Source organism: Dromiciops gliroides, chromosome 3 (genome assembly GCF_019393635.1).
Source record: "Dromiciops gliroides isolate mDroGli1 chromosome 3, mDroGli1.pri, whole genome shotgun sequence".
NCBI lineage: Eukaryota > Metazoa > Chordata > Mammalia > Microbiotheria > Microbiotheriidae > Dromiciops > Dromiciops gliroides.
The window spans coordinates 94,264,046-94,290,706 of record NC_057863.1 but is presented as its reverse complement, the minus strand read 5'-3'; the positions used below and the strand labels follow the sequence as shown (position 1 = coordinate 94,290,706).

Here is a 26,661-nt window from a genome sequence, read left to right as displayed (position 1 = left end):
CTAGGGCTGATTGGCTGCGAGACCCAGCCCTTTCCTTTTAGTTTAAAAGAGTTGGAGAGGCCGGAGCTCGGGCTGCCTGTGCCCAGAAGGAGGAGTTGCGGACCCCAGTCTCTCCGGCTCCCCAGCTCTCTGGTGACCTAACCTCCGCTTCCACTCTTGCAGTTGCTTTTGAGTTTGCCGCCGGGGAGGAGGTAGGAGGGGAGGTAAAAGGGTGGACGCTGATCGAGGAGCCCAGAGCGCCATGCGCCGCGCCAGCCGAGACTACACTAAGTACTTGCGAGGCTCGGAGGAGATGGGCAGCGGCGGCTCTAGCGCCCCCCACGAGGGTCCCCTGCACCCCGCGCCACCCCCAGCCCCTCATCCGCCCCCGCCTGCCTCTCGCTCCATCCTGGTGGCCTTCATGGTCCTGGGGCTGGGTCAGGTCGTCTGCAGCGTCGCGTTGTTTCTCTACTTCAAAACCCAGGTGAGTGCCCGCCTGCAGTGCGCCTAGGTGGCGCGTCCTGGGGCCACTCGGACCCTCTGTCTCATTCTACCACCTCACATCCCTATTCCCCAAACAATTGTGTTGGAACTTAACTTCCCTCTCAACTCCACCTTCCTAATCTAGGTGGTGTTGGACAGACGACAAGAGTTTCAGTGACTTCAAAATCAGGTGTTGGCAGCTGGCTTCTGCCTTGCTAGGAACCTCAGCGAGGAGGGGGATCATCATTTTCCCATCATTTCTCCCCGTACTACCTGTGTCCCAGGGTTTAGACTTACCTAGCTTAAAATGTTCCTTTCTCCACCCCCTCCCCACTAATAGAAAGTTTTCCCACTCCTCCCCTCCCTGTCCCCCCCCCCCGCTTCTCCCCTTCCCCCCCAGGAGCTAACCGCAGACTTTCATTTTATTACCATCTTGGAAAAATCACCAACCCAAATCCACCTAGCACAAGGGAGAGCCTCTCTCGCTTAGCCTCCTGTTTCTGCCGCCCCAGGACTAGTGGGAATGTCTGTTGTTTGGGTATTGGCCTTTCTTTTCAAGCACCCTTCCACCGCCCTCACCGTAGGGTTCCAGCCTTGGTACTCAGAGAGACAGCAGCCTAGCTGTATCTAGGAGCGGAAGTTTTAGCGGTGCATGAAGCGTCAGCAGGCACTTGAAGAATGGGTCTTGTTTAGGGCTGGAGTCTTTTCAAGGTTTGATGTGTGCAGAATAGAAAAAACCAAACAACCAAACAACAACAACAACAACAAACCCAGCCCATTATCCTTGTTCCCTTACCCAAAGCCGACTTTCCTGGCTTTCAATGTACGTGGCCAATACAACTCTGTGTCTTCCAGAGTGTAGGTAAATAGTGGAGGAGAGGTTGTCCTCCCCAGGGGACAGTCAGCTTGCAAACCACAAAAATCTAGCAAATAACCTCCCTCTCTCCTCCTCCCCCAGCTGTGTGACCCAGGACAAATTACTGAACCTCTCTGTGCTTCAGTTTCCTCATCTGTAAAATGAAAGGTTTGGACCCCATGACCTTTGAGGTCCCTTCCAGCTCTAAGTCTGGGCTTTTGTGATGCAAGCGCTGCTCTATGGATCAGAACTGTAGGGAGATAGTAAAAAGGCATGGTTAAGGCTGTAACATTATGCTTTCTGGTGGTTTATGCTTTTAAGTCCTTGTTTTCTTGGGAATTGCAGTGCAGATGGTTGGATTCATTTGAATCCCCTTGTCTGCTACTCTGAACTCTTTCTCAGAGGAAGTGGGGGGCTGACTGTGCATTTCTTGATGGGAAAAGAAAGTTGAAGTCGGGCTTCTTTGGTTTTCAGGCTCATAGAAAGGTGATTACCAAGATGGGGTGAACTAATGTAGGGAGCTCTGAGAGTAGCTGGAGATGAGTGGCAGGGTGTGTGTATGTATGTAAATATGCACATATGCACATATGTATGTGTTCCCTAGTGTGTTAGGCTGAAAAGAGGGCAGCAACTCTCGGTTTGTGGGTTTTGTGTTGAGTGTTCATTGAATAGTCTGTCTGCAGAAGTATTTTCTGGTTGTCTCTTAAAGGGAAAGTAGTTATATATCATGACACAGGATGCGTTTTCTTTTCTTTTTTGTCTACTTTTAAAATAGTTTGCTTGAAATGTAAGCAATTGATGCCTTGATCAAAAACATTTTAGAATGCAATTCATTTATTGACTTATGCTACTAACAAATGCATATATTGTCCTAGTTACCCATTTAGTGGTGGCTTTTTAATGTTCTAAATCAATTTAAATTTGAGTGCCTATGTTGTGTATCACTTAGGTGATGTGGGATGGGAGTTCAAAATGCATCATTCAACAAATTTATTCAATTTATTGAACTTTTAGCTATATAGTAAGTGGTGTGTGTGTGTGTGTGTGTATTTGTGTGAGTGTGTGAGGGGGGGATAGAAAGAGGAAAAAACACATAAGCCTTGTCTACAACAACCACATACCACAAATTCTCTATGACAGTCCTGATTTCATAGAAATAAAATGTACTTCTAAGGACTACCCTTTGTCAAAGCCTGTGTTCTGATTTTTGGTTCAGTGAATTGGGTGGTCCTCCAACCTCAAAGCACTTACAATGAAAGGCAGCTCTTCCCTGAAGGATTCTAAAATAGAATTTAAAAGAAATAGAACACTATTCAGGAAATAGATGAGAAATGCAAATAAGATAATGCAGAATTTATAAACAAAGGTAAACAACCCAAAGATCTTGGATCTTGCATTGATTGGTTCTTCGGAGTCTAACCTGATTGAAGGTTTCTTGGAGGTGAGATTCTAAAGTGGTTGTCACACAGGGGAGGGGGAAGTTGAGATAAGATGGGAGAGTAAGGAGGAACTCAAAGGACCAGTTAGAGCAGGCTTCTTTGTCAGGAACAGAGTAAGAGTGGGTTGAGCAGTAACAGGAAATAAACTTGGCAAGGTGGGAGGAAAAGAACTGGTGGTATGCGGCTATCACTGATTTTTTTCCTAAGATAGTAAATCAGATTAGAGATGGTTCGTGGTATGAAACTTCCAGCTGAATGAAACATTACTTAATGTAAGGGTAATGTCAGTAATATATATTTTTAAAAAATAAGCAGGTTTATGTACCCTTCAAAATTCAGAAATATTGCTTGAAAAAGAATGATCCCTCAATCTTTTTCTAAAGTGTGCATGTGTATTGGTGAGTCAACACAATTCAGCTTGTTTGCAGATTGCCTACTATGTGCAAGAAAAGTCATAGGCACTGTGAACACAAAGGTGAAGAATAAGACAGACTCTGCTCTCAGAAAGGTTACATTCTATGTATGTGTCAGGAGGTGGTCTGAGTGGTGATTTAACAAGCACATGAACAAGTGAATACAAGATAATTTGAGGAGGAAGAAAGTATTAATAGTTGAGGGGGTTAAGATAGGTCTATTGGAGGTGGCACATTGGTGTAGCATTGAAAGTATATAAAAATTTCAAGAGGAATAGATTTCGAGGTAGTATATTCTAGGTTGTGCAAAGACATGGAAGCTGGATCTTTATGGTAAACAAGTAGTATCTCAGCTTGAATTAAATATATATATATATTTCAAACTTTTCTTTTTATCACTTACATATAAAATTTTTAACATTCATTTTTTAAAACGTTTTGAGTTCCAAATTTTCTCTCCTTCTCCTATCCCCTCCTTGAGAAGGCAAGTTAACCTATATAGATTATACATATGAAGTCATGCAAAACATATTTCCACATTAGCCATGTTGCAAAAGAAAACAAGAAAAATAAAGTTAGAAAAAAGTATGCTTCTATCAGTATTCAGACTTCAGCTTGGCTCAAATATAAAGGGCATGGATAAAATAATGTTAAATATGACTGGAAAGGTTGACTTGAGCAAAATTGTGGAGGGTCTTAATGGCAAACAAAGTAGTTTTCATTTTATTATGGGAGTGTTAGGGAGTCGTTGAAGATTCTTGAGCAGGAAAATGACATGAACATTGGGAAAATTATTGCTTCAGTGGAGGGAGGATGGATCTGGAAGGAAGAGACTCCAAGAGGTGTGAAAGGAGAGAAGGAGACCCATTGGAGAGACAGGATTTGGCTACTGATTGGATATGGGACGTAAGGGAGAGGGAAGAGTTAAGGATGATGTAAGTAGATGATGATGTCCTCAATAAAAATCTAAGAGCATATTATCTCATCTGGAGATTTTAATGTCAATCATCCATTTCCTGGAGAAAAAATTTCCTAAATGTTGTGAGAACTTGGTTTTCCATTGGACTTTCATTGAAGAATAAATATTCATCAAATGCCATGAACATAATGCTATGCTGCATCATACTGACATTTTAAAAAGGTCATCTCCTAGGGGAAGAAATGCTGGAAGCATCTCATTTAAATGAATATACCTTGGAATATGTTTGCAAATGCTTTATGTATCTATGTGGAATTTCTATTTAAATATCAGTAAGCATATGACCAATATGAGACCTCTGAGATTTTTGGAGGAGTTTTGTATAATATAGAATATCAGAGATGGAAAGGACCTTCGAGATCTCCTTGTCCAGTCCCTTAATTTTATATATGAGTAAACTGAGGTTCTGGGAGCTGAAATTTTTTGGCCAACTTTACATGAGTAATAAATGGCATATTTAGAACTGAAGTACTTAAATGTCAGTGGATAGAGTGCCAGGCCTGCAGTCAGGAAGACTCATCTTCATGAGTTCAAATCTTCTGAATAGAATTTCAGAATTTCAAGAGAACTTGGTGATCATATAGTTCCACCCAAATTGAAAGGAACCCCTTCTTTAACATATCCAGCAAATCGTTATGTAGTTTCTTCTTGAAGATGTCCAATAAGGAAGAACCCACTAGCTTGTCAAGACCATTTTGGACAGGAAGCCTTCTCTCTGACTTTCAGCTTAAGCTTGCAGCTTTGCAATTTTCACTGAATTGTTACTGGTTCTGCCCTCTGGGGGTAAGCAAAGCAAAGTTTAATCCTCTCACCCACTGGACAGCCCTCTAAATTCTTGCAGAAAGTTCTTGTGTCTTCTCTAAGTTTTACTTCCTCTTGGCTACCTATACCTGGTTCTTTCATCTTCTCCCAATATAATATGGACTTAGGACCTTTCACATCCTGGTCTCTTTCAACTAGACACCCACCTAAACTGTGTCATTCAAAATGTAGCACAATACTCTAGACCCGGTCGGATCAGATTACAAGATTACAAAGATTACATTGCCAGATTTGGATCCAGAAAATGTGGGGTCAAATCACAGCTCTGTTGCTCATTGCCCTGTGACATGGGCAAATCAATTGATCTTTCTGTACCTCAGTTTCCTCATCTGTAAAATGAAGGGGTTTAACTAGATGACCTCAAGGGTCCCTTATATATGTTCCCTGTGACCCCTTTGAAGCCTTTCCTCTCCTAATGCAGCCCAAGATTGCATTTGTTATGTTGGCCACCATGTCACACAACTGACCCACAGTTTATAGGGATCTTCAAAAGAGAGTAGTTTACCACCCTTTATAAATTGTCAACCTTAGTTTGATAGTTCAATTAAAGAGGAAGCCATTATTTTTATTTTATAATGAATAAAACTTAGAGTTGTTATCTCCTTCAATTTTTATCATATAAACATGGTTTGAATATAAGCTTCTTAAAGAGTAGGGATTATTTCATTTTTTGTACCTCCAGTCCTAGCATAATCTCTACACATAGTAGGTGCTTAATAAGGGGACAGTTATAGAGTATAGAGTACAGGCCTGGAATCAGCAAGACTCATCTTGAGTTCAAATCTGGCCTCAGATACTTACTAGCTGTGTGACCCTGGGCCAGTCACTTAACCTTGTTTGCCTCAGTTTCCTCATCTGTAAAATGAGCTGGAGAAGGAAAGGGCAAGCCATTCCAGTATCTTTGCCAAGAAAAACCCATGAAAAACCTGACATGACTGAAAAATTACTCAACAACAACAACAACAAGCTACTTAATAAATGATTGTTTATTGATTGATTAATTTGAATAGAAAAAAAAGAGTTACCTTTAATGGTTTTTGTGTTATGCCCATACCTAGAGGAAAGAAGGTAATGTATATCTATCCTTTATCACCATTCAGAAGGAAAAATAAAACTCCAGTTACACATTTATTGTGCATTCTTTAATATACAAAGGGACATAATTCTTTCCAATTGTTGTTTGTAAGTGAACATGCTGTTTCTAAGCCTCCATGGGTTTGAGTGCTTAACTGGAACTGAGACTTTTCCAAACACTCAAACTTTTACCTATTCAATATCGTCCCTTGTATGCACAAACCACAGGAGTGCTGTGACTTAGAAAAAGCTATCTGCTGCAAGGGCGCGGGGGCTGCCTGTTTGAACTCACAGATAACATAGTGGTGGAAATGTCAAGCATCCTGCCTTACTTAACCCTATTGAGTTGAATAAGAAGGCTTTGAGTAAATATGAAAAGGTTAGCACATTTTATAGGAAGTATGGAAACAGGTAATATTCATTTAAATATCAGTCCATTATAGAGATAATTAAGATACAAAATCATCCAACACTGTGCCATAGTTCAAACATGAACAGATGTAATTACTTTGTAGTCACTAAACATTACTGAGAAGGCTTTTCCAATAATTTACCTGAAATAGCAAATGATCTATTCCTCACATAGAAATTGCGAGTTTGACCGAAATCTATTGATTACTGGGTAATTAAATGAAACAAGAAGCATAGATTAAAAAAAAATGCTTCTTGTTAATTATCAGCTTTGTAAATACATAGATAGTGTCCTATGGGCCAGAAATGAGTGCTGCTGGGTGATTAATGTCTTCCCTCAGCTTCGACCCTTTCTTTAGTGTGGTCACCCCCACCTGGAAGCATTGGAGTATTACTACTCCCCCATACAAGCCTGTGCTCTGTCTTGGTTTTTATTGTCAGGAGGGCAGGAGCTGCATAGGTGAGCTACAAAGGCACCAGGGTAAGAAAGTGGTAGGTCGTGATTTTTTTTTTAATGAAGCAAAAGTCTATGTTCATGTTGAAATTAAAGTGTTTCAATTCAGTTCTGAAAACATTTATTAGCTGCCTATTCTGCACAAGGCACTGAGCTTTGTGTAGAATATAAGAACAAACAAACAAACAAATAAATAAATGCATTAAGGAATGAATGAACAAACAAAAAAGTAAATAAATAAGCAAATAAATGAATGAATGAATAGATTAATAAGTAAATAAATAAATGATCCCTGGACTTCAGGATTTAACTGAAGGAGATAGGATCTGCCCATTTACTTTGAGAATCTAAGAGAACTTTATGAACTCTGATCAGGTCTTTTCTTCAATGAGGAAGATGCCTAGTCATCCTGGGTGACTTTTGTTTATGTCTTCCCATCAGTCTGACACAAGTGGCTCACTGGATAAACCAACAGATGAATATAATACAATGCATATTTAAAATATCTGTAAATAGAATAAATTAAATGTGTTTATATGAATTTTATGCACAAGAGCACGGTGTTTTTGTTGTTGTCATGTTCGACTCTTTGTGACTCCATTTGGGGGTTTTCCATGTCCACTTTTACAGATGAGGAAACTGAGGCAATCAGGGTTAAGTGACTTGCCCTGGGTCACACAGCTAGTAAATGTCTGAAGCCAGATTTGAATGCAGACAGATGAGTCTTCCTGACTTCAGGCCCCACATTCTATGCACTGTACCACCTAGCTGTCTATTAGTGCATAATGTATGTGTGTGTGTATCTCTGTGTGTGTGTGTGTATATATATATATGTATATATATATGTATATGTATACTATATAATATATATTAGTTTATTTAGAAATTTTTTCTCCCCCCCCCAAAAAAAGATATGTGATGTAGATATTTTTTTTCTTCTTTGGTACAAATTATAACCTGTCCATGATTTTTTCCCTCCTGTATGATTTTTGTCCCTATTCTTCTATAGATATTCTACAGAGGATCCAACCACCATGCTGGAAGGCTTTTGATAAGTGGATCAAGGGTTATCCATCTGTTATCCATTGTTTTAACCATATGATTAGCTCATCTCCTTTTCCCAATCATACATTTCCCCAATGAGTGTCATTGGAAATATGCTAGAACTTACCTCTGCCCTCTATGTATCTTTCCATTATATACTGGGTGATCCTCAACTTTGATTTTTATGATATTGCTGTGTTATCGTACCATTTATATCCATTCAGCATCACCATAACAGTGTTTGTGTTTCTCCACTTGGGTCTTTTCATAGATGTTTTTGCAGCATTTAGCAGTACTAACTCTAGTGTGTAACTTCCATAAAAAAAGAGGAAGATGGTTAATTGTCACATATATTAATTAGCATCAAATCCCTGTGTTGTAGGAATATCATGTGCATAGTAGACATTTAATAAATGATTGTTGACTAATATTGTAATCTGTTGTGGTCATTTGTTTCACTTATGGTCATTAATGCTTAGACTAATGCTTTCATTTCCAGAGATATTCAAAATTACAAAACCAATGTAATAGCCACCAAATATAGGTCAAGCCCCCCATCTTACCCTTCCAACCCCCAACTCCTCAAAGCTTATATGACATCTAAGTGTGACCTATAATCAGTGTTATTTCTTATTGTATTTGTGGGTATTTCCTTCAAAGAGATTTAATATAAGGAGTTCCAACTATATTTGGACATCATCCTTTTGAAAAGAAAAAAGAAAAGCCTATTCATTTACTTTGTGTTGGAAGGTCATGTTGCTGTAATGGTATTATCTTTGGTGCCAAGTTTTACACTGTCAGCAGGAATTAAACTTGACTAATATATGAGGGTGCACTACACACAGTAGCATCTGCCATGTTTATGTGGTGGCAGTTTCCAAGAAAAAAAATGCATGCTAAGGTCTCTAGCTCTGATACTTTCCATAGTGTCTGATGACACAGCAATCTTTTGAATTTGTTGCCTTAGGACTTCTTTGTGGGGGAGAGGGGGAGGGATGTTATGAAGTTAGGGAAAAAAAAAAAAAACATTGGACTAAGTTAGGAGACGTGGATTCTAGTCCTGTCTCTGATGACTAGCTCACTGACCTTGGTTAAGCCACTTCATTTCTCTTTGGGTTAAGTGGTCCAATGGATAAAACTCTGGGTGTGGGGTCAATAAGAAGACCTAAATTCAAATCTTGTCTCACACTCTTCATAGCTGTTTGATCCCAGATTAGTCATTTAATTTGTTTATCTCAGTTTCCTCAACAATAAAATGGGGTTAAAAATAACACCTACCTTCCAGGGTTGTTGTAAGGATCAAATGATAGCATATTTGTAAAGTGCTAAGCACAGTACTTCCACAAAGTAGGTGCTTAATAAATGCTTGTTTTCTTCCCTCTCTCTCCCCTTCCTTCCTCTTCCCTTCCTCCTTCCCTCCCTCCTTCCTTCCTTCCTTCCTTCCTTCCTTCCTTCCTTCCTTCCTTCCTTCCTTCCTTCCTTCCTTCCTTCCTTCCTTCCTGCCTTCCTTCCTGCCTTCCTTCCTGCCTTCCTTCCTGCCTTCTTTCCTTCCTGCCTTCCTTCCTTCCATAAAATGAAGAACTGGACTAATTTATGGCTAACTCCCTCAGGTCCTGAATTCTATGACTCTTCAGTCACACCTCATAAGTAAGCAGTTGTTATTTGTTAGTCAAAGAATGTTCTCTTGGGCAATCCTTGTATCTTCTGATTCACGTCAGTTATTTTAAACGAAACATGAGAAATAAATATTGATCTTACATCATTGCTTTCCATGTTCCTCTTTCTAGGTAGTTAATCTATTACCAATGGAGATAATTTTCATATTTTCAAAGTTGAGAGAAGAAAATCCATATAAGTGGTTGAATATCGGCTGTAAGCTTTCTAATTTAGATGTCAAGTTTTTGCAAAAGTGGATCAAGAACCTCCCAAGCCATTAGTGTTGGAATTAGCAAGTTTTCACATAGAAAATTGGTTCAAATAGTTCAACACATCTTTTTTTGAAGGGGGGATTAAATTAGGGGTCTTGCCTCTGGCATTATCTTTGATTAGCTGTTTGTTCTGTTAACCTTTTCCCAGCACTATATAACCTTTTCCCAGGACCACAGGATCATAGATTTAAAGCTGTAAGAGACCTCTGAGGCCACTGAGTACAATTCCCTCAAGAAGTTAAGTGACTTGCCAAGGGACAAGTGCTAGTGTCTGAAGGATTTTTGAACTTGTACCTTCCTGACTCCAATGCTAGCATTCCTTCTCTTACACCACCTAGCTGTCTCTTTCTCCACTTGAACATTCTGTAAAAAGTTAGGAATTAAAAGAGAAAACCCTTGGAGTATTCAGAACTCCTTGGAAGAAGAATGCTACTGGTATTATTTATGATTACTATTACAGTGAATGATAGTCACTGTTTTCTTCATGTCTGTGATTACACAATTTTCCTTTTTAAAATTTCTAGATAAAGATGATAGTATTTTCTCACTTTTCATAAAGAAATTCATTCTGGCAGTTACTGGTAGAATCCCTTGAATTTATTGCCTCAGGCATTTGGCAAGTTTTGAGTTGTGCTGAAATGCAATTGTTTGATCTCTGCTCTACTAATCAGTTGATCTGGTGTTTTGTTTTGTTTGTTTGTTTTCCTTTCCTTCTACAAAGTGGTGTGATCAAAAGGCTGTGGAGTTGGAGAAGCAGCATTCAGATCTTGGTTCTGCAACTTTCTACTGGTGGAATCTTGGGCAAGATACTTGTTGGGTCTGTGTTTCCTCCTTTGTAAAATAAGGAAGGTTGTTTTTGAAGCTTCCTTCTAGGTTTAGACCCTGGATCTGCTTTTTGCTATCTGTGTGGCACTGAGCAAGTCAGTTGAACTCTCTGGACCATCAGTTTCCTCATCTGTAAAAATGGGGTGTTGGACTCAATCGATGACCTCTAAGGTCCTTTTCAACTCTAAATATATGATGCTGTGATCCTGAAATGCTCCTTGCCCTAAAGAGGTTTACAATCTCTTGAGAAGTTCTATTTCATTTAATGAAAGTAAACCTCTTTCTAGGAATGGTTTAATTTCTGCAATTCTTACTACTTTCTAAACTTTTATTGAACCACTGAAATCTGAAAAAAAAAATTAAGACAATGACCAGTGTCTGGCCCATAGTAGGTGCTTAGAAAATGTTTGTTGATTGGCTGAATATTATGCTATAACCATAACAAATAGTCTTACACTTATTTGCTTTGGGACTCAAATCTCATTATTGGGTTGTTGTGGGTGTTTGTGTGTGTGTGTGTGTGTGTGTGTGTGTGTGTGTGTGTGTGTGTGTGTGTGTGTTTTAAACTTTTAAAATGTTTGTTTTAACAAACAAAACCCAGAAATCATTTGGCCTATCTCTTCAATTCTTACTTTTTTTTTTGTGTGAGGCAATAGGGGTTAAGTGACTTGCCCAGGGTCACACAGCTAGTAAGTCAAGTGTCTGAGGCCAGATTTGAACTCAGTCCTCCTGACTCCAGGGCCAGTGCTCTATTTACTGCGCCACCTAGGTGCCCCCTTACTATTTTTATTGATCCAAAACTCTTACCATGTTTTATTGCAATAGACTGATAAAATTGCTTTTTAAAGTGTTAGAGAATATGTTGCTTTTTTTGACTTCTCAATTTGAACTTTTCTGATATTTCTCTCTAAATCAAATTCATATCACTTCTTTAAAAAGTAAATTGACTGTACTTGTATCCTTAACTTCTTTTATTTAACTCTGTTACTTAATTTCTAATATTTCATCCTTTCCAATATAGAAGGCACTCCTTTCTGGGAATGGTTAGTTAGATTTGGTGAGATTAAAGAATAAGGGCCTTTATTTAGCCTTAGAAATTACCACCCTTTGAAGATGTAAACATTCCAGTTGTCTTTACTTTTTGATAGTTGAGGACATCTACTCCAAGAAGGTGGGGAGAAAGTTGGCCTGGGTATTTGTTAATTCATTTGCATCTCATTGGAAATAGTTAATTGAGTCCCAACTATAATGTATCTGAGTTGCTCTTTGAACTATAAAAGGGAAGGGGTAGATCAAGTGGAAAGATCAGATAAGCCAGAACACAGACAGATACACAGAATCAGGATGCCTTGAACAGGGATAAAGCCCATATCTTTGCACAAAATCTCCTAGGGAATCTTTCCTCCTGAGAATTGGCATCTATAAAGAGGCAGTAGAACCTCTCAGCCAGAAAGGTGATAGCAGATGGGGAAAGTAGTAGACTTGTAAGAGTTTCTAGACCTAGAAAGAAGAGGGTGGTGGTGGTGGACTTCCTCAATGCCAACTTAGAACCAGCTTGTTGGAATTAAGAGGATCAAGGACATGACCTCAGAAGTAAAGGACCAGGAGGCATCTAGGTGGCTCAGTGGATAAAGCACTGGCTCTAGATTCAAGAGGACCTGAGTTCAAATCTGACCTCAGACACTTGACACTTACTAGTTGTGTGACCCTGGGCAAGTCACTTAACCCTCATTGCCCTTCAAAAAAAAAAAAAAGGACCAGAAAAAGGACAGGGTCACCATGTGGAATCTGCGAGCCTGATTGGAAAGGGGGTGATTTGACCATCCCACACACAAAAGTTCCCTTTTATGGAAAGCCCCAAATGTTAGCATAACACTGTAAGTCTGGAGGACTGTTTAATTCTCTAGAGAAAAGCAGGATTTAGCAGAGGACAAAGGATTATCTCTCTATTGGCCTTCAGTGCATTTCTTTTTGGGGGGCATCTAAACCCATAGGTTTAGGGTTGCACTGTGAGTCTAGAAGACTTTCATCTTGAAACTCACAGAACAAAAATGGCTAATGGTGATTTGATACCTAATGTAGATAAAGTGATTGTTAAGAGAGCACCGAGCTGCTCATACTGAATTCAAATCAAATCTCTCACATGAACAAATTCACATGTACTGAAAACACTGTCAGATTGCGACTGCTGATTTAAAAGATTGTGGAGAATATGTATAAGGAAAAGAGCAAATGTCTTTATTTTAAACTGATGGAGGAAAAATAGAGTCCATAAACTAGAGGCCATTTAACTCGACTTCAATTATGGCAAAATTAGAAAACATAGTATCAAAGAGATGATCACTGAATATTTAGAAAAGCTCTGATTAAAAAGAGGCAGCATTGCTTCATCAAGAACAGGTCATGTTGGGGCAACTAGGTGGTGCAGTGGAAAGAGCACCGGCCCTGGAGTCAGGAGGACCTGAGTTCAAATCTGACATCAGACACTTAACACTTACTAGCTGTGTGACCCTGGGAAAGTCACTTAACCCCAATTGCCTCACTAAAAAATCCCCAAACAGGTCATGTCCAACTAATACACACATATTTTTATATATATATATACACACACACATATATATATACATATATGTGTGTGTGCGTGTGTGTATGTGTGTATGTATATATAATGTGTATACACATTAAGGAAACTGAGGCAGACTTGCAGGCTTGGTAAGTGACTTGCCCAGGGTTACAGAGCTTGTAAATTTGTCAGAAAGCAGCATGAGCTCAGGGCTTCCTGGCTCCAGATCTATCTACTTTGCCATCTAGTTGGCTTGTTACAAGGCTCTATGTGCTATGTTGTGCTGCCTCTTTTTGGTATGTTCAGCATGTCTTCAATTGAATTCAACAAACGCATTTACTAATTACCCTCTATGGGCAGGATACTGTGCTATGTGCTGGGGATATAAAGAGAGCAACAAAGGTCCCTGTCTTCAAGGAGTTTACAGTCTAAGGGTACCACGCTGACACTAAATGGTAACTAAATAGAAGAGGATGTGAAAAAATGAGAGTGCAGAGGAGCAGAGGCTTCCTGTAGGAGGCTGTTTCTCACCTTCTTCCAGAAGGATGCCAAGGTTTTTAACATGGAGGTGAAGAAGGGAATCCATTCCAAGAGTAACAGAGAGCTCATGAAAAGGCATGGAAAGAAGAGCTGGGATGCTATAATCAGGAACAAGCAGACCAGTGTGGAGACAGAGCTTTGAACATGTCGTGCAAAGGGGAACAGCATGAAAAATGTCTGAAAAGGTTGAATGCAGCTTGTTTGTGAAGAGATTTAACTGAGAAGCTAAGGGGACTGCATTATATAATAGAGACAAATAAACAGCCAAAAAATGAACCTTTTTCCTATCCCCATTTGCTATGCCATTAATTAATCCATTTGTGTATCCAACCAATGTTTCTCAAACACTTATAACCAAGTTAGATACTATGGGAGACGCAAAGAAGGTGTGGTTCCCATTCTCATGAAGCTTGCAGTCACTTCCTCTTACTAATAATATTTAAAAACTTCATTTTTATAGCAAAAGATAGTTAAATAATTTTACTTTTTGCTCAATACCTCTTTGTGGAGTATATGTAATCATTCCCCAGACTGAACTGAAGCCATTCAAATAATATTGCATCGGGTTTTTAATATGTTTCTGGGGAAATGAGACATTTTGAAGGAATGACTTTGTCATAATTAAGTAACATTTTGTTAAATAGTAGGATGAATAATAGCTACTCTAACATTCTTTAAAATATTATTTCAGATGGACCCTAACAGGATTTCAGATGATGACACCTGTTGCTTTATAAAACTTTTCAAACTTCACGAAAATTCAGATTTGCAAGACACATCTCTGGAGGGTCAGGATGCAAAACTAATGTCTGATCCCTGTCGAAGAATCAAGCAGGCTTTTCAAGTGGTATTGCAGAAAGTAAGTATGTCCACCTCTTTCTGTGATTAAAGGGTCCTGGGTGGAGAGGATGCTTGCTTTTCCAGTTCTCAGAATTAAACCCATTCAAGTACTGTTGACTTCAATGATCCTTTAAGAAAATAAAATCACTTGTTAAAGAAACAAAAAGTATTTTTGTGTAGGAGTCAATGGAGAAATATTTTTTAGATGATTAGGGAAAGAGAAAAAGAACCTATGTGTTCTAAAATGTTCGTAGCAGCTCTCTTTCTGGTGGAAAAGAAATGGAAATTGCAAGGATGCCCATCAATTGGGAAGTGACTGAACAAGTTGTGGTATATGATTGTGATGGAATACTACTGTGCTATAAAAATGATGAGCTCAGTGATCTTAGAAAAACATGGAAAGACTTGCACTAAATAATGAAGAGTGAAATGAGCAGAACCAAGAAAATGTTGTATACAGTAACAGCAATATTGTTTTTTTTTGTTTTTTTTTTGTTTTTTTGGTGAGGCAATTGGGGTTAAGTGACTTGCCTAGAATCACACAGCTAGTAAGTGTTAAGTGTCTAAGGTCGGATTTGAACTCAGATACTCCTGAATCCAGGGCCGGTGCTCTATCCACTGCGCCACCTAGCTGCCCCAGCAATATTGTTTTAAGAATGACTTTGTATAAGTCATTTTGACTATTCTAAAGATGCCAAATTAACTGTAAAGGACATATGAAGAAAGAACCTTTCTGCATCCAGACAAAGAACTGATAAATAAAATTAGATATAGAATAATTTTACACACGTGCACCTACACACACATATATGTATATCTATAGATATTATCTGTCTGTCTGCCTACCTACCTATCATCTATCCATCCATCTATCCATCCATCCATCCATCCATCCATCTATCTATCTATCTATCTATCTATCTATCTATCTATCTATCTATCATCTAGCTAGCTCTATTTGTATCTAATAGTAGCCATCTCTAGGGTAGGGAAGGGAGGAGGGAAGAAAAAAGGGAAAAAAGAAAAGAAATTTACATGAAAATTTTATTATATATTTAAAAGTAATAGGGGCAGCTAGGTGGCGCAGTGGATAAAGCACTGGCCCTGGATTCAGGAGGACCTGAGTTCAAATCTGGCCTCAGACACTTGACACTTACTAGCTGTGTGACCGTCACTTAACCCTCATTGCCCCACAAAACAAAAACAAAAAACAAAACAAAACAAAAAGTTATAGCAACTTGTACATAAAAAATGTGCAGTTTATTATACTATGTTGTAGAAATGCTTGTTTTATTCCACAAATTAAATTAAAAATAAAACCCACCAAAAGTATGAAATTAAAAAAATATATATATTGGTTAATGCCTTCATAGAATCACAAAAGCTCAGAGCTGGAAGGGTCTTCAGGGAATATCTATCCCACTCTCTGACTGGACAAAAATCTCCTTTACAAGAGATTCAGCAAAGGGTCCTCAAGTGAAGGAGAACCCACTCCTTCCTGAGCGAGCACATTGCACTTTTGGATAGCATTTTTCTTAGGAAGTTTTCTTGACATCAAACAAAGTTGTTTCTTTGTCACTTCCACCCTCTGTTCTTAGTTCTGCCTTCCGGGCCAAGCAGAACTAGTTTAATTCCCCATTTCCTGTGATGACTCATCAGATACATGATAATCCTCCCCAATTAGGTCTGATTGGATCCTCCCCTTTCCCCCCCCCTCCCTTCTTCCTTCTTTCCTTTCCTCTTCTTTTCTTTTTGTTTTTAAGAAGATGAATTTGAATTCATATTTGGAGAATATTGGTTTGTGGTGAGTTAATGGGTCAGTTTGCTGGCCTGAAATCACTGATCCAGAAATCATTGTCCTGGGGCAGCTAGGTTGCACAGTGGTTAGAGCACCGGCCCTGGAGTCAGGAGGACCTGAGTTCAAATCGGGCCTCTGACACTTAACACTTACTAGCTGTGTGACCCTGGGCAAGTCACTTAACCCTCATTGCCTCACCAAAAACAAACAAAACAAAAAACAAAACAAACCAGAAATTGTTGTCCTGGTTAATGACTTCATTTCCTTTATATAGGTATAGGCTTTTTCATTATATATATTTTCCCCTTTCCAGTGAAGATAATCATAGCCCACACTTAATGTCATTTTCCAGTTTCCAAAATACTTTACAACAGCTGTGTGAGCTGGGCACTATAGATAAGGAAACTGTGGCTGAGGAAATAGGAAGAGGAGGAATTGAAATGACTTACCAAAGGTGGCATGGCTAGAAAGTCCAAGGATTTGAACCCAGGTCTTCAAATTTCATCTCCAATGAAAAGACTGTATTTAGTGCTTGGGTTTTCATTTAATGGTTAACAATTAGGATAGGAAGTGATAGAAGGTAGGGACGGGGAAGAAGAGATGAAACCAAAGAGAAAAAAAATGGTTTCCTTTTCATTAAGGAAAAGAAAATATGGAGGAGGGTAGCAGTTATAAGGGAGAAAGAAAAGGGAAAGATTAATGGCATCACTTCTACAGAATAGGAGAATCATAAAATAAATCATAGATAAGCAGGGAAGCTTTGAAAATTACATGTTTAATTTATTATATTTAGCTTATATTTAAATATTTATCTTTAAAATATATTTTTAAAAGACAAGTAGCTGCACAGTATTGGGATTTGCAATTTCATTTATAATCCTCTTTTTCTATTCTATTATTTATATAGAAATGTCCATCTTATTTAGTATTTCAGTTTAGAATATTTTCTTAAACCGTGAAAGTCATAGAATATTTAACTTTGCTCAGTGCGTGGTTGACTTGGAATCAGGAAGATGTGGGTTCAAATCTAGGTTCAGATACTTACAAGCTCTGTGACTGCACAAGTCAACTTCTGTCTGACTCAGTTTCCTTATCTGTAAAGTAAGGATAATAATAGAACCTACTTCACAGTGTGGTTGTGAAGATTAAATGAGATTGTATTTCTGCTGTACTTTGCAAACTCTCAAGAGCTATATAAATACTAGCTATGATGAGGAGGAGGAAGAGGAGAGACAAAGGAAACTAAAGCTCAGAGTAGGGAATAGACTGCTTAAGATCATATAAAGCCAATGACTTCTCTTATACTTCTAGGAAGACACTTAAAGAATTATTTCATAACTGGATCTTTGCTTCCCTTGACATTGTTTAGATGGCTAATCAAAGAAAAAAATTGTATCTATCTCAGCAAGTAGAGGACCTATACCTAGTCTTAATTTTTGTGGATATTCCCCCTGCCTCACCTCCAGGTTTCTTCTGTTCATTTTGTTATGAAAGTATCAAGAAGGCCTCCAAACAAAACTAATATTTAAAAATCCCATCAGTACTTTTGGTTGGGTGTACATGTTGGAAGGTTGGAGAGGAGAGAAACACTCAAAGTCAAAAGCAAGTCAAGATGTCTCTGCAGCTCCAAAACGTTTGGGTTTTATTGTTCTAGAATTTCTAAATGGAAAGGATATTAGTAGTGGAAACCAAATTTTTCAACCATATGGGTATCTTGTGGTATTTTATGTATAAAGTTCTGTGCTAACATGAAATTTCAAGCACATCAGCAAATTGATTGGCCCTGTGGCTCTTAGTAAAAATTGTAACCTAACATTGGGAACTTGCAAGCATTTGGGGGGGAAAAATCCCTTCTATAAAATTAAAGAAGTCGTTAGTTCCCTCTGCCACCCACCAAAAAAAGTCATCATTTTTTTAAAAAAACAGACCACAAATATTAGTAACTTCCTTTCCAAGTTGCTGCTGCACTACAGAAATATAATTCTCTTGTGGGAGGAGCTTGAATTTGCAAACAATTTAATCATAACAAGGGCTTAATTCATCACATGATATCACTGTTTATCTTTGCCATTTCTAGATGTCTTCCGCCTTCTATCTGGTTTGAAGATCTCTTCCAAAACTCATCAGAACCTGTGAAATTCTAATGGTCTTCTAAAGTTTTGTCTATACTCTCATTAGTTTTCTTGTAAATATTTTCAATTTCCCCCACATCCTCTTTCTGGTGTCCTGTATCATTAGACTAAATAAACTCAGGCATTTAGCTAGAATAAATACTAGAAATTCACCTTCTCCCTCAAAAAAAAAAAATAGGAGGGTAGAGAAACTAAATCCCAAATATTTTTATAAGTGTCCTGCCTGAAACCCTTTAGGTCTGGGTATGTTAACTATTTCTTATTTTCACAATCACATTTTTAGTAGGTGAAGCCCAGGATAATATGCTCTGGTGCATTGCTTTTAAAATCTATTGATAAATTTTGTTTTGCCATAATGGATATATAAGACGGTAAAGTCCTTGAGAGGAGAGAATGATTTTGCCTCTTATTGTTTTTGCAGTACCTGGCATAATAGTAGAGGTTTAATTAATGCTTATTGAACATGACTAATGTAAAAATATGGAAATATCTTTTACACGATTACACATGTATAACCTGTGTTGGATTCCTTGCCATCTTGGGGAAGGGGGAGAGGAGGGAGGGAGAAAATTTTGGAACTCAAAATCTTATAAAAATGAATATTGAAAATTATTTTTACATAACATTGGAAACAATAAAATACTATTAATATTTTTTTTAAATTAATGCTTGTTGAAAATCTTGAGAAAGGGCATCTTCCCCAAATCAGTTAGTTTATTGGTTGTTTTTGTGTTTGTTTGTTTGTTTTTTTGTGAGGCAATTTGGGTTAATTGACTTGCCTAGGGTCACACAGCTAGTACATGTCAAGTATCTGAGGTCGGATTTGAACTCGGGTCTTCCTGACTCCAGGGCTGGTGCTCTATCCACTGTGCCACCTAGTTGCCCCATATTAATTGTTAAATAAAGGAGGGATGAGTTGTTTAATTTTGGCAGCATGATACTAAGATTGACTGGAATTTGTTACTTCTTCATGTTTACTTTATTTACAGTATTATCATCACTCTGTTCTGTTTGTAAAATGGGGGCAATAAAAGCACCTGCCTCAGAGAGTTGTCATCTGGTTAATGTGAGATTATGTATATAAATTCCTTTGTAAATTGTAAAGGGCAAGATCAGTTATTGTTGATCATAATCAGTTATTAGCAGTGAGTAGCAGTAGTGAGAAATCATCATCATTGCTTTTTTTCATGTTCAGCTCAGTTGTTTTTCAGTCATGTCTGACTCTTGTGGGGACCAGTTTTTAATTGGGAAGTGCTAGCTAAGCGGCTCGCCGCAATATTGGAGCAAGGAAGGAAACCGGCAGCCTCCCTCAAAACAGAACAAGATTTATTTTAACAAGAACAAACTTAAAAAAAACACACACACAAACAGGATCAGTAGGATCAAGAGAAAGGAAATAAAATTGGGAAAGGGAAATTATAATACCTGAAAAATACCACCGCCCAGGAATCAGCTGAAAATACGCAGCAGAATGCCTGTCGCTTTCCAGCTTCCACCTAGAATGCCCAATTCTCCTCCCCCAAACCTAGAAACCCCCTACACAGTCCCAACCAATGGGATGGCTGTTCTGACAGTCACATGACTGCCCTCACTAGGCTTCCAATCATTATAATTTTGCCAGGCCCATGTAGGCTTCGGCTAGTGGTGATGACATGAGGTGCCAGAGCCTTGGCAATGGCTACAACCAGTGGGTGGAGCACTGTGTGGTTTGCAGAGCCTCAGGCCAGTGCGCGCATAAAAACCTCAAATAATAATTAATTCTTTACACTTTTCATGACCCCTTTTTGGATTTTCTTGGCAAAGATACTGGAGTGCTTTGCCATTTCCTTCTCCAGTTCATTTTACAGATGAGGAAACTGAGACAAACAGTATTAAATGACTTGCTGAGGGTCACATAGCCAAGTAAGGGTCTGAGGCAAGACTTGAACTCAGGGAGATGGGTCTTCCTGACTTCAGGTCCAGAACTCTATCCACTGTGCCATTTAACTGCCCCATGTAGACACTGGTAATTATATTAGGATTTATATAGCAACTTCATGAGAGAGGCTGGCTGTAAGCTTCTCTCTCTCTCTCTTCCTCCCTCCCTCCCTCCCTCCCTCCCTCTCTCTCCTTAATGGAAGGACAACTATGTTGACATTTGAAAACTATTGTAGTAGCTTACTTCAAGAGACTAGGCGTGGAAATACTTCAACATTACCCTCTAAAAGCATTTCTTAAGCTCTAACTTGTACTTGGCACTGAAGAAAGTGACAACTAGATACGAGCCTTCTTTCATGGTCTACAAAGACAGATTCTGCTAGGCAGGTAAACAGGAGCTGTTCAAATAATGGAAGAAATACATTAAACTATTAATAAACATAATATAAGTACATCAAAGACCTGATATATCTCTCTAGTTGGGGTCTTCACTGCACTATCATGATTTAGGTGACTTAAGGAGTTTCTTTCAACAATTACTGAACTACTTTGGACAGGATCCATACACATCCCAGGATGTTGATTATATGTTTCATCAAGCAGTAGTCTATAAATGTCATCAAAGATCAAATGCCGGCAATTAACTAAAACAAGGAAGAACAATTAGCAAATTATTAAATGAAATATTATTTACAATTCTAGTGCCAAGGACAGATATTTGTATTAATAAGATATTTTAGCTTCATTAATGAGATTTGTGCCCATGAGTCATATCAATATAGGTTTAAGTGCCCATATAGCTTATATTTCAAAGTTTAGGCTTGGGCCCAATTATTTCTTTTTTTTTTTCTTTTTTTCTTTTTTTTTTAGTGAGGCAGTTGGGGTTAAGTGACTTGCCCAGGGTCACACAGCTAGTAAGTGTTAAGTTTCTGAGGCTGGATTTGAACTCAGGTCCTCCTGACTCCAGGGCTCGTGCTCTGTCCACTGTGCCATCTAGCTGCCCCTCCAATTATTACTTTTAGTTACTGTTAAATTGGCCAAATGTGTACTGTTCAGTTGGCTAACTATATCTTCAGTGTCTTCTGACCTTCCCCTCTTGCTCAGGGTCTCTTTCTTGCCCAGATCCACTTATATGTTCTTCTCTTAGGTGCCCTTATGCTGTTCCTTAACTATTTAGAGGTCCTATTCTGCCCTCCTCAAACTACTATAAGCTTTTCTTGACCTAATCCACAGTATCAAATCATAACTATTCTATGTCCCATTTCTCCTCTTCCTTGCTGAGGGACTGGCTAGTGATAAATTTGTATTAAGCTGATAAAGGTGTGTTCTTTTTCTTGCTGGAAATGAGGGTTAAGTGACTTGCCCAGGGTCACACAGCTAGTAAGTGTCAAGTGTCTGAAACCAGATTTGAACTCAGGTCCTCCTGAATCCAGGACAGGTGTTTTATCTACTGCGCCATCTAGCTGCTCCCCTAAAATGTATTCTTTTTTCTTTTTTGCATGGCTATGGGGGTCAAGTGACTTGCCCAGGGTCACACAGCTAATAAGTGTCAAGTGTCTGAGGCCAGATTTGAACTCAGGTACCCCTGAATCCAGGGCCAGTGCTTTATCCACTGTACCACCTAGCTGCCCCCCTAAAGGTTTATTCTTAAGAGGAAATTATGAGTCCTTAAAATATTGAATTATCAGAAAGACACAAGTGATAATGATTTGATAATATATAATATTTGCATTTAAACAGAGACCTTTGGGAGACACAATCTAATCCCTTCCTTCAAAGGAATGACTCTAATGCTAAAAATTTGAGATGCTATAAGTCAATGAGGAGGAATTTGGAATAGATGAGACTTTTAGATCCATATAAATCAAACTACCTGGACTACATTAACCCTACTGGTAACAAAAGCATAGGGTCTGACATATATGGCAAACAATTATTCTTTGCAAGATAATGACTTGCTTCTCAAATTTGCTAATTATTCTTCCTTGTTGTTGTTAGTCCTTTTAGCATAACTAATATATAACACGGGGCAACTAGGTGGTGCTGCAGTGGATAGCATGCTGGGCTTGGAGTCAGGAAGATTCCTTTTCCCTGAGTTAAAATCCAGCCTCAGATACTTACTAGCTGCATGGCCCTGGGCAAGTCACTTACCCCTGTTTTTCTCAGTTCCTCATCTGTAAAATGGATTGGAGAAGGAAATGGAAGGCCCCTCTAGTATCTTTGCCTTGAAAACTCCAATTGAGGTCATAAAGTGTCAGATATGACTAAAACAACTAAACAATAAATAGCAAGGGTAAATTATTTTGTGGCAAAAGAACAAAGTGTGTGTGTGTGTGTGTGTGTGTGTGTGTGTGTGTGTGTGTGTGTGTGTACACTTTTGAAATTCCTGCCACCAAACAGAAAGGCAAAAGGAAAAAAACCCCACCTCCTTTCCTCAATCAAAAAGCTTGCTTGAGGAGGTCATTCAGTCAGTCAATTAGCAATTACAACCTAGCACTATGCTTTAAGGAGTTATTGCTGCTGAGTTATGCCTAACATACCACATTTATTTGGGGGGGGGTAGCTATTAAATTACATGATACTCTGCACACACCTTGCAAAATGAGACTTTTCTTTTATGAAGCCTAGGCTAAGCCCAGAGTATTCTTATAAGATAATAATATCATTAGTTTCCACATATATAGCACTTTAACAAAACACTTTATTATCTCATTTAATCCTTAAAACCACCCTATGAGTTAGGCAGTGTAAGCATTTTTATTCTTATTTTAGAAAGGAAGAGACTGAGGATCCAAGTGGTTAAATTATTTACCCAAGAGCATACTCCTGGTAAGTGGCAGAGCCTCAATTTTGAGCCCGGTTCTTTTAATTCAGCGCCTAGTGTTGTTCTTGCAGCTAGTCTACTTCTCTCTCTCTCTCTCTCATTTTTATTTATTTATTTTTTTAGTCTACTTTTCAGAGATATCCAGGTCTGTGTGTTCATTTCAATTCTACATGCAGATATAAAAGTAATCCTTGAACAACATTAATCCGGGAGTCTGAGCACAGGATGGTTGGCTCAGACATTACGAAGGGATCAAATTGTTCACGGGAAACAGATACTGGACACAATTTTACATCGGTTGTGCTCATGAAAGGGTGTTTATACAGCACGTCTTTGGTCAGACAAGTAATGCTGTTTTTTCTTTTTCTTCTTCATTTGTGGTTGGGTTTTCTTGGCTTTTTTTCCCCCCTTTAGCACAGAACTCTTGGTGATCCAACCTTACCAACTGCAATTTATAAAGTCTATTATAACAGTCTATGACAATTTAAAGAAAACAAACTAGTACATTTCTGGCACCCAATGTATAAAGTTATTTCATTTTTTTCCTCTTTTTTCCAGCCTTTGGCACTGTTCCCAGGCCTTGCTGTCCCAGGGAGTAAAGTGGCCAGCTTGGGTTTGAGCTCAGGAATCCCTTGCACAGCAGCAAGGACACTTGGCCACCAGACCTCCCTCTCGCCCATCCTTACTCCCAATCCTTATAAAAAGCCATTTGTTTATTTGCTGAACAAATGTGGAACACACAGGGCTGGTGACAAGGTCGGGGTTAGGAGTACACTGGCTAGAAAATTACTGCCACTTGTATTTAGAGTGTCAGGCTGTGAGTTGTTGTTTCCTCATTGGGTAACATCATTGGGAAACAAATCTTTCTTGAAAGATGGCTTCAGAGAAATTTAAAAGGGTGGTCTATACAGGGAGCCAGGATCTCAAAGTTGCTTAGTGTTGGAAAGTACTGTGGGATCCTTGAACGGTGAGGGTGGCAGCCATGTGGTGCCCTGTGCTGTGTCCTGATTAAGCTCTGTCTGCCTTCACTTTCTCAGTAAAATTGGAATAATAATAGCATCTACCTTCCCAGGTTGTTGTGAGGGCCAAATGAGAACTATGTAAAGTTTTTTTAATAAACTTTAATGTGCCACATAAATATTAGCTATCATCATTATCACAGGCATCTAAGGCTTGTTGGACTTACTCCTTTTTACTTTTAAACTGGAGCCAAAATACACACTACACAAACAAACAAACAAAATGTATGAGCCCATATCACACCTAGACATTAGGTGTTTATTACTGCTAGCATTGTTATTACTGCTAAGAGCAGTGGGCACCAATGACCTAATTAAGCATTCAGCATGTTCTTTTCAACTTTCAACTTTTTTTTTTTTTGTCTTTGGCAACTCCAATCTAGACCTGCTGAGACCATGGTAGTCTGCCCAGCCAAGTGATAGTCATACAATAGTGAATGATTATGGAGTGTATCCACTATGGTAGATGGGTTGTTTGTAGAGGCCTCCAAATACTGAAGCCCCTCTCCTAACCCAACCCAGAGGTGCCATTGTACTAAGTTGTATGGTCTCAGTTTGGTCCTTCAGCATCATTGGGTAGATGGATTGGGTTAGCTATAGGAAATCTTCCCTCTTGCTCAGGTCTGTCTAGACCTTTATTAGAGGTCATAAGCCTCTAAAAATACTTATAGGAGAACTAGGAGGAATTTCAGAGGGCCACAATTAAAACCTCACCTGGAATTCTTTATTTCACTTTTAGGAGAAATTGTCAAAGAAGAATAAAGCAACGATTTAAACAAAACAAAGAAACAAATCACTATGCACATCTCAAAGAGCATTGCCTTTGGAGTAAAAGGACCTGGGTTCAAATCCTGTCCCTTCTCACTTAATACCTAAGAGACCTTAGCCAAATAATAACCTTTCCAGACATCAGTTTCTTAATGTTTAAAATGAGGGGGTTGGACCATTCAGCTTTATCTCCTGAAACTTCTAAAGTTCTGTACAATGATGACTGATGAATATAGTGTCACGTCCTTGAAAATTGGCAAGCTTTTCTGTCATTAAAGAAATATTCAGTTATACTCACCTATACCCTGCTTATTAAGTCAGAAACATGGATCAATATATTTTTCAAAGTTCTTTAGGAAGAAGGATTGAAACACAAAAGATTATCTGCCAAATCATGAGTTAAGCTTTATGGTTAGTAAGTTTTCTTTCTCATGCAAAGGTTAAATAAACTCTGGATATCATAGAGCAGAAAAGACAGGGTAGATTTAATAACAGTATTTAATCTTACAGATTCTCCAAAGATCCCTTTTAGGTTTATGTAGTTACAATCTCTATGTATTCTTTGATAGTTACCTACATATTTTGCCTTCAAAAAATTAAAGTTTTGTTGGATTCTTGAGCTTCAATATAACAAAACAACTAAAAATTAATCAAGTAAACATTTTTTTTGTGGTCTTCATTTGCACTGATCACAGCATCTCATTTTCTTCTAAGAAATCTTTTCCCATTTGAGCAAGCTTCAGAAGTGAATAAGAAATTAATTAAATTTTGGAAGGTATAAAATGCTTATATAACTTGATTGTTTCTGTGATTCTAATGAATGGAACTTTTAGATTCAAGCCATCTCTTATTCACTATATGGTTAACACACACACACACAAATAAGGAAAATAAAACACTCAGTTTTGTTTTGTTCTCTTAGCATACATAGAGCATACATCCCGAGGAGGTTTCTTGTAAACCCACAAGGAAACTTGAGTTTCTGGGCCCCTGGTGTTCCCAAATCAAGATGTTAGTCATGTAGTGGTTTTCTAATGGGATTTCATCCTCCTTTGCCATAACACTTTTGGGAACTGCAATTCAACACCAATCATACTTTGCTTTTGTAAAAGCTGTCTTTATGGGAAAGCTGAAGCAAGACCCACATTTTTTTCCCTACAAAACATCTCCCACCTTCTTGCCTTTTGCCAAAACATCATGACTGTGATGCTCCATATCTCAACAGAAGGCTGAGAAGACAGCATGTGCAAAAGGGACATGTTTCAGGCATGGTCTTATGTGGGTTTGTGTGTGAATGTGTGCATATGGGGGAGGGGCACAGTCACCCTGATGAAAGAGGCAATAATCCAGGGGAAGAGATACACATACTAGGTTAAAGTTTGAAGAAAAATGGGGCACACAGAAATGGGGAGTCGTGGGAAGCAGCCAAGGGTATATTGGGCATTTCAAACCATCAATAGGCATTTATTAAGCACCTGTGTGCCAGGCACTGTGTTCAGTTATCCTGCTGTCTTTATACAGTTTGAGGGGAGGTTCTGGATTCCAGAATTCAG

The 26,661-nt window shown here is 38.6% G+C and overlaps 1 protein-coding gene across 1 annotated transcript in view; it reads left to right on the top strand.

The window, feature by feature from the left end:
* The first annotated feature begins 241 nt into the window (after window positions 1-241).
* TNFSF11 (TNF superfamily member 11) overlaps window positions 242-26,661 on the top strand; it is a 54,954-nt gene continuing 28,534 nt past the window's right edge. The window contains exons 1-2 of the mRNA XM_043990641.1: window positions 242-463; window positions 14,502-14,669. Coding sequence (XP_043846576.1) covers window positions 242-463; window positions 14,502-14,669 — 390 coding nt within the window. The remainder of the gene's footprint in view (window positions 464-14,501; window positions 14,670-26,661) is intronic.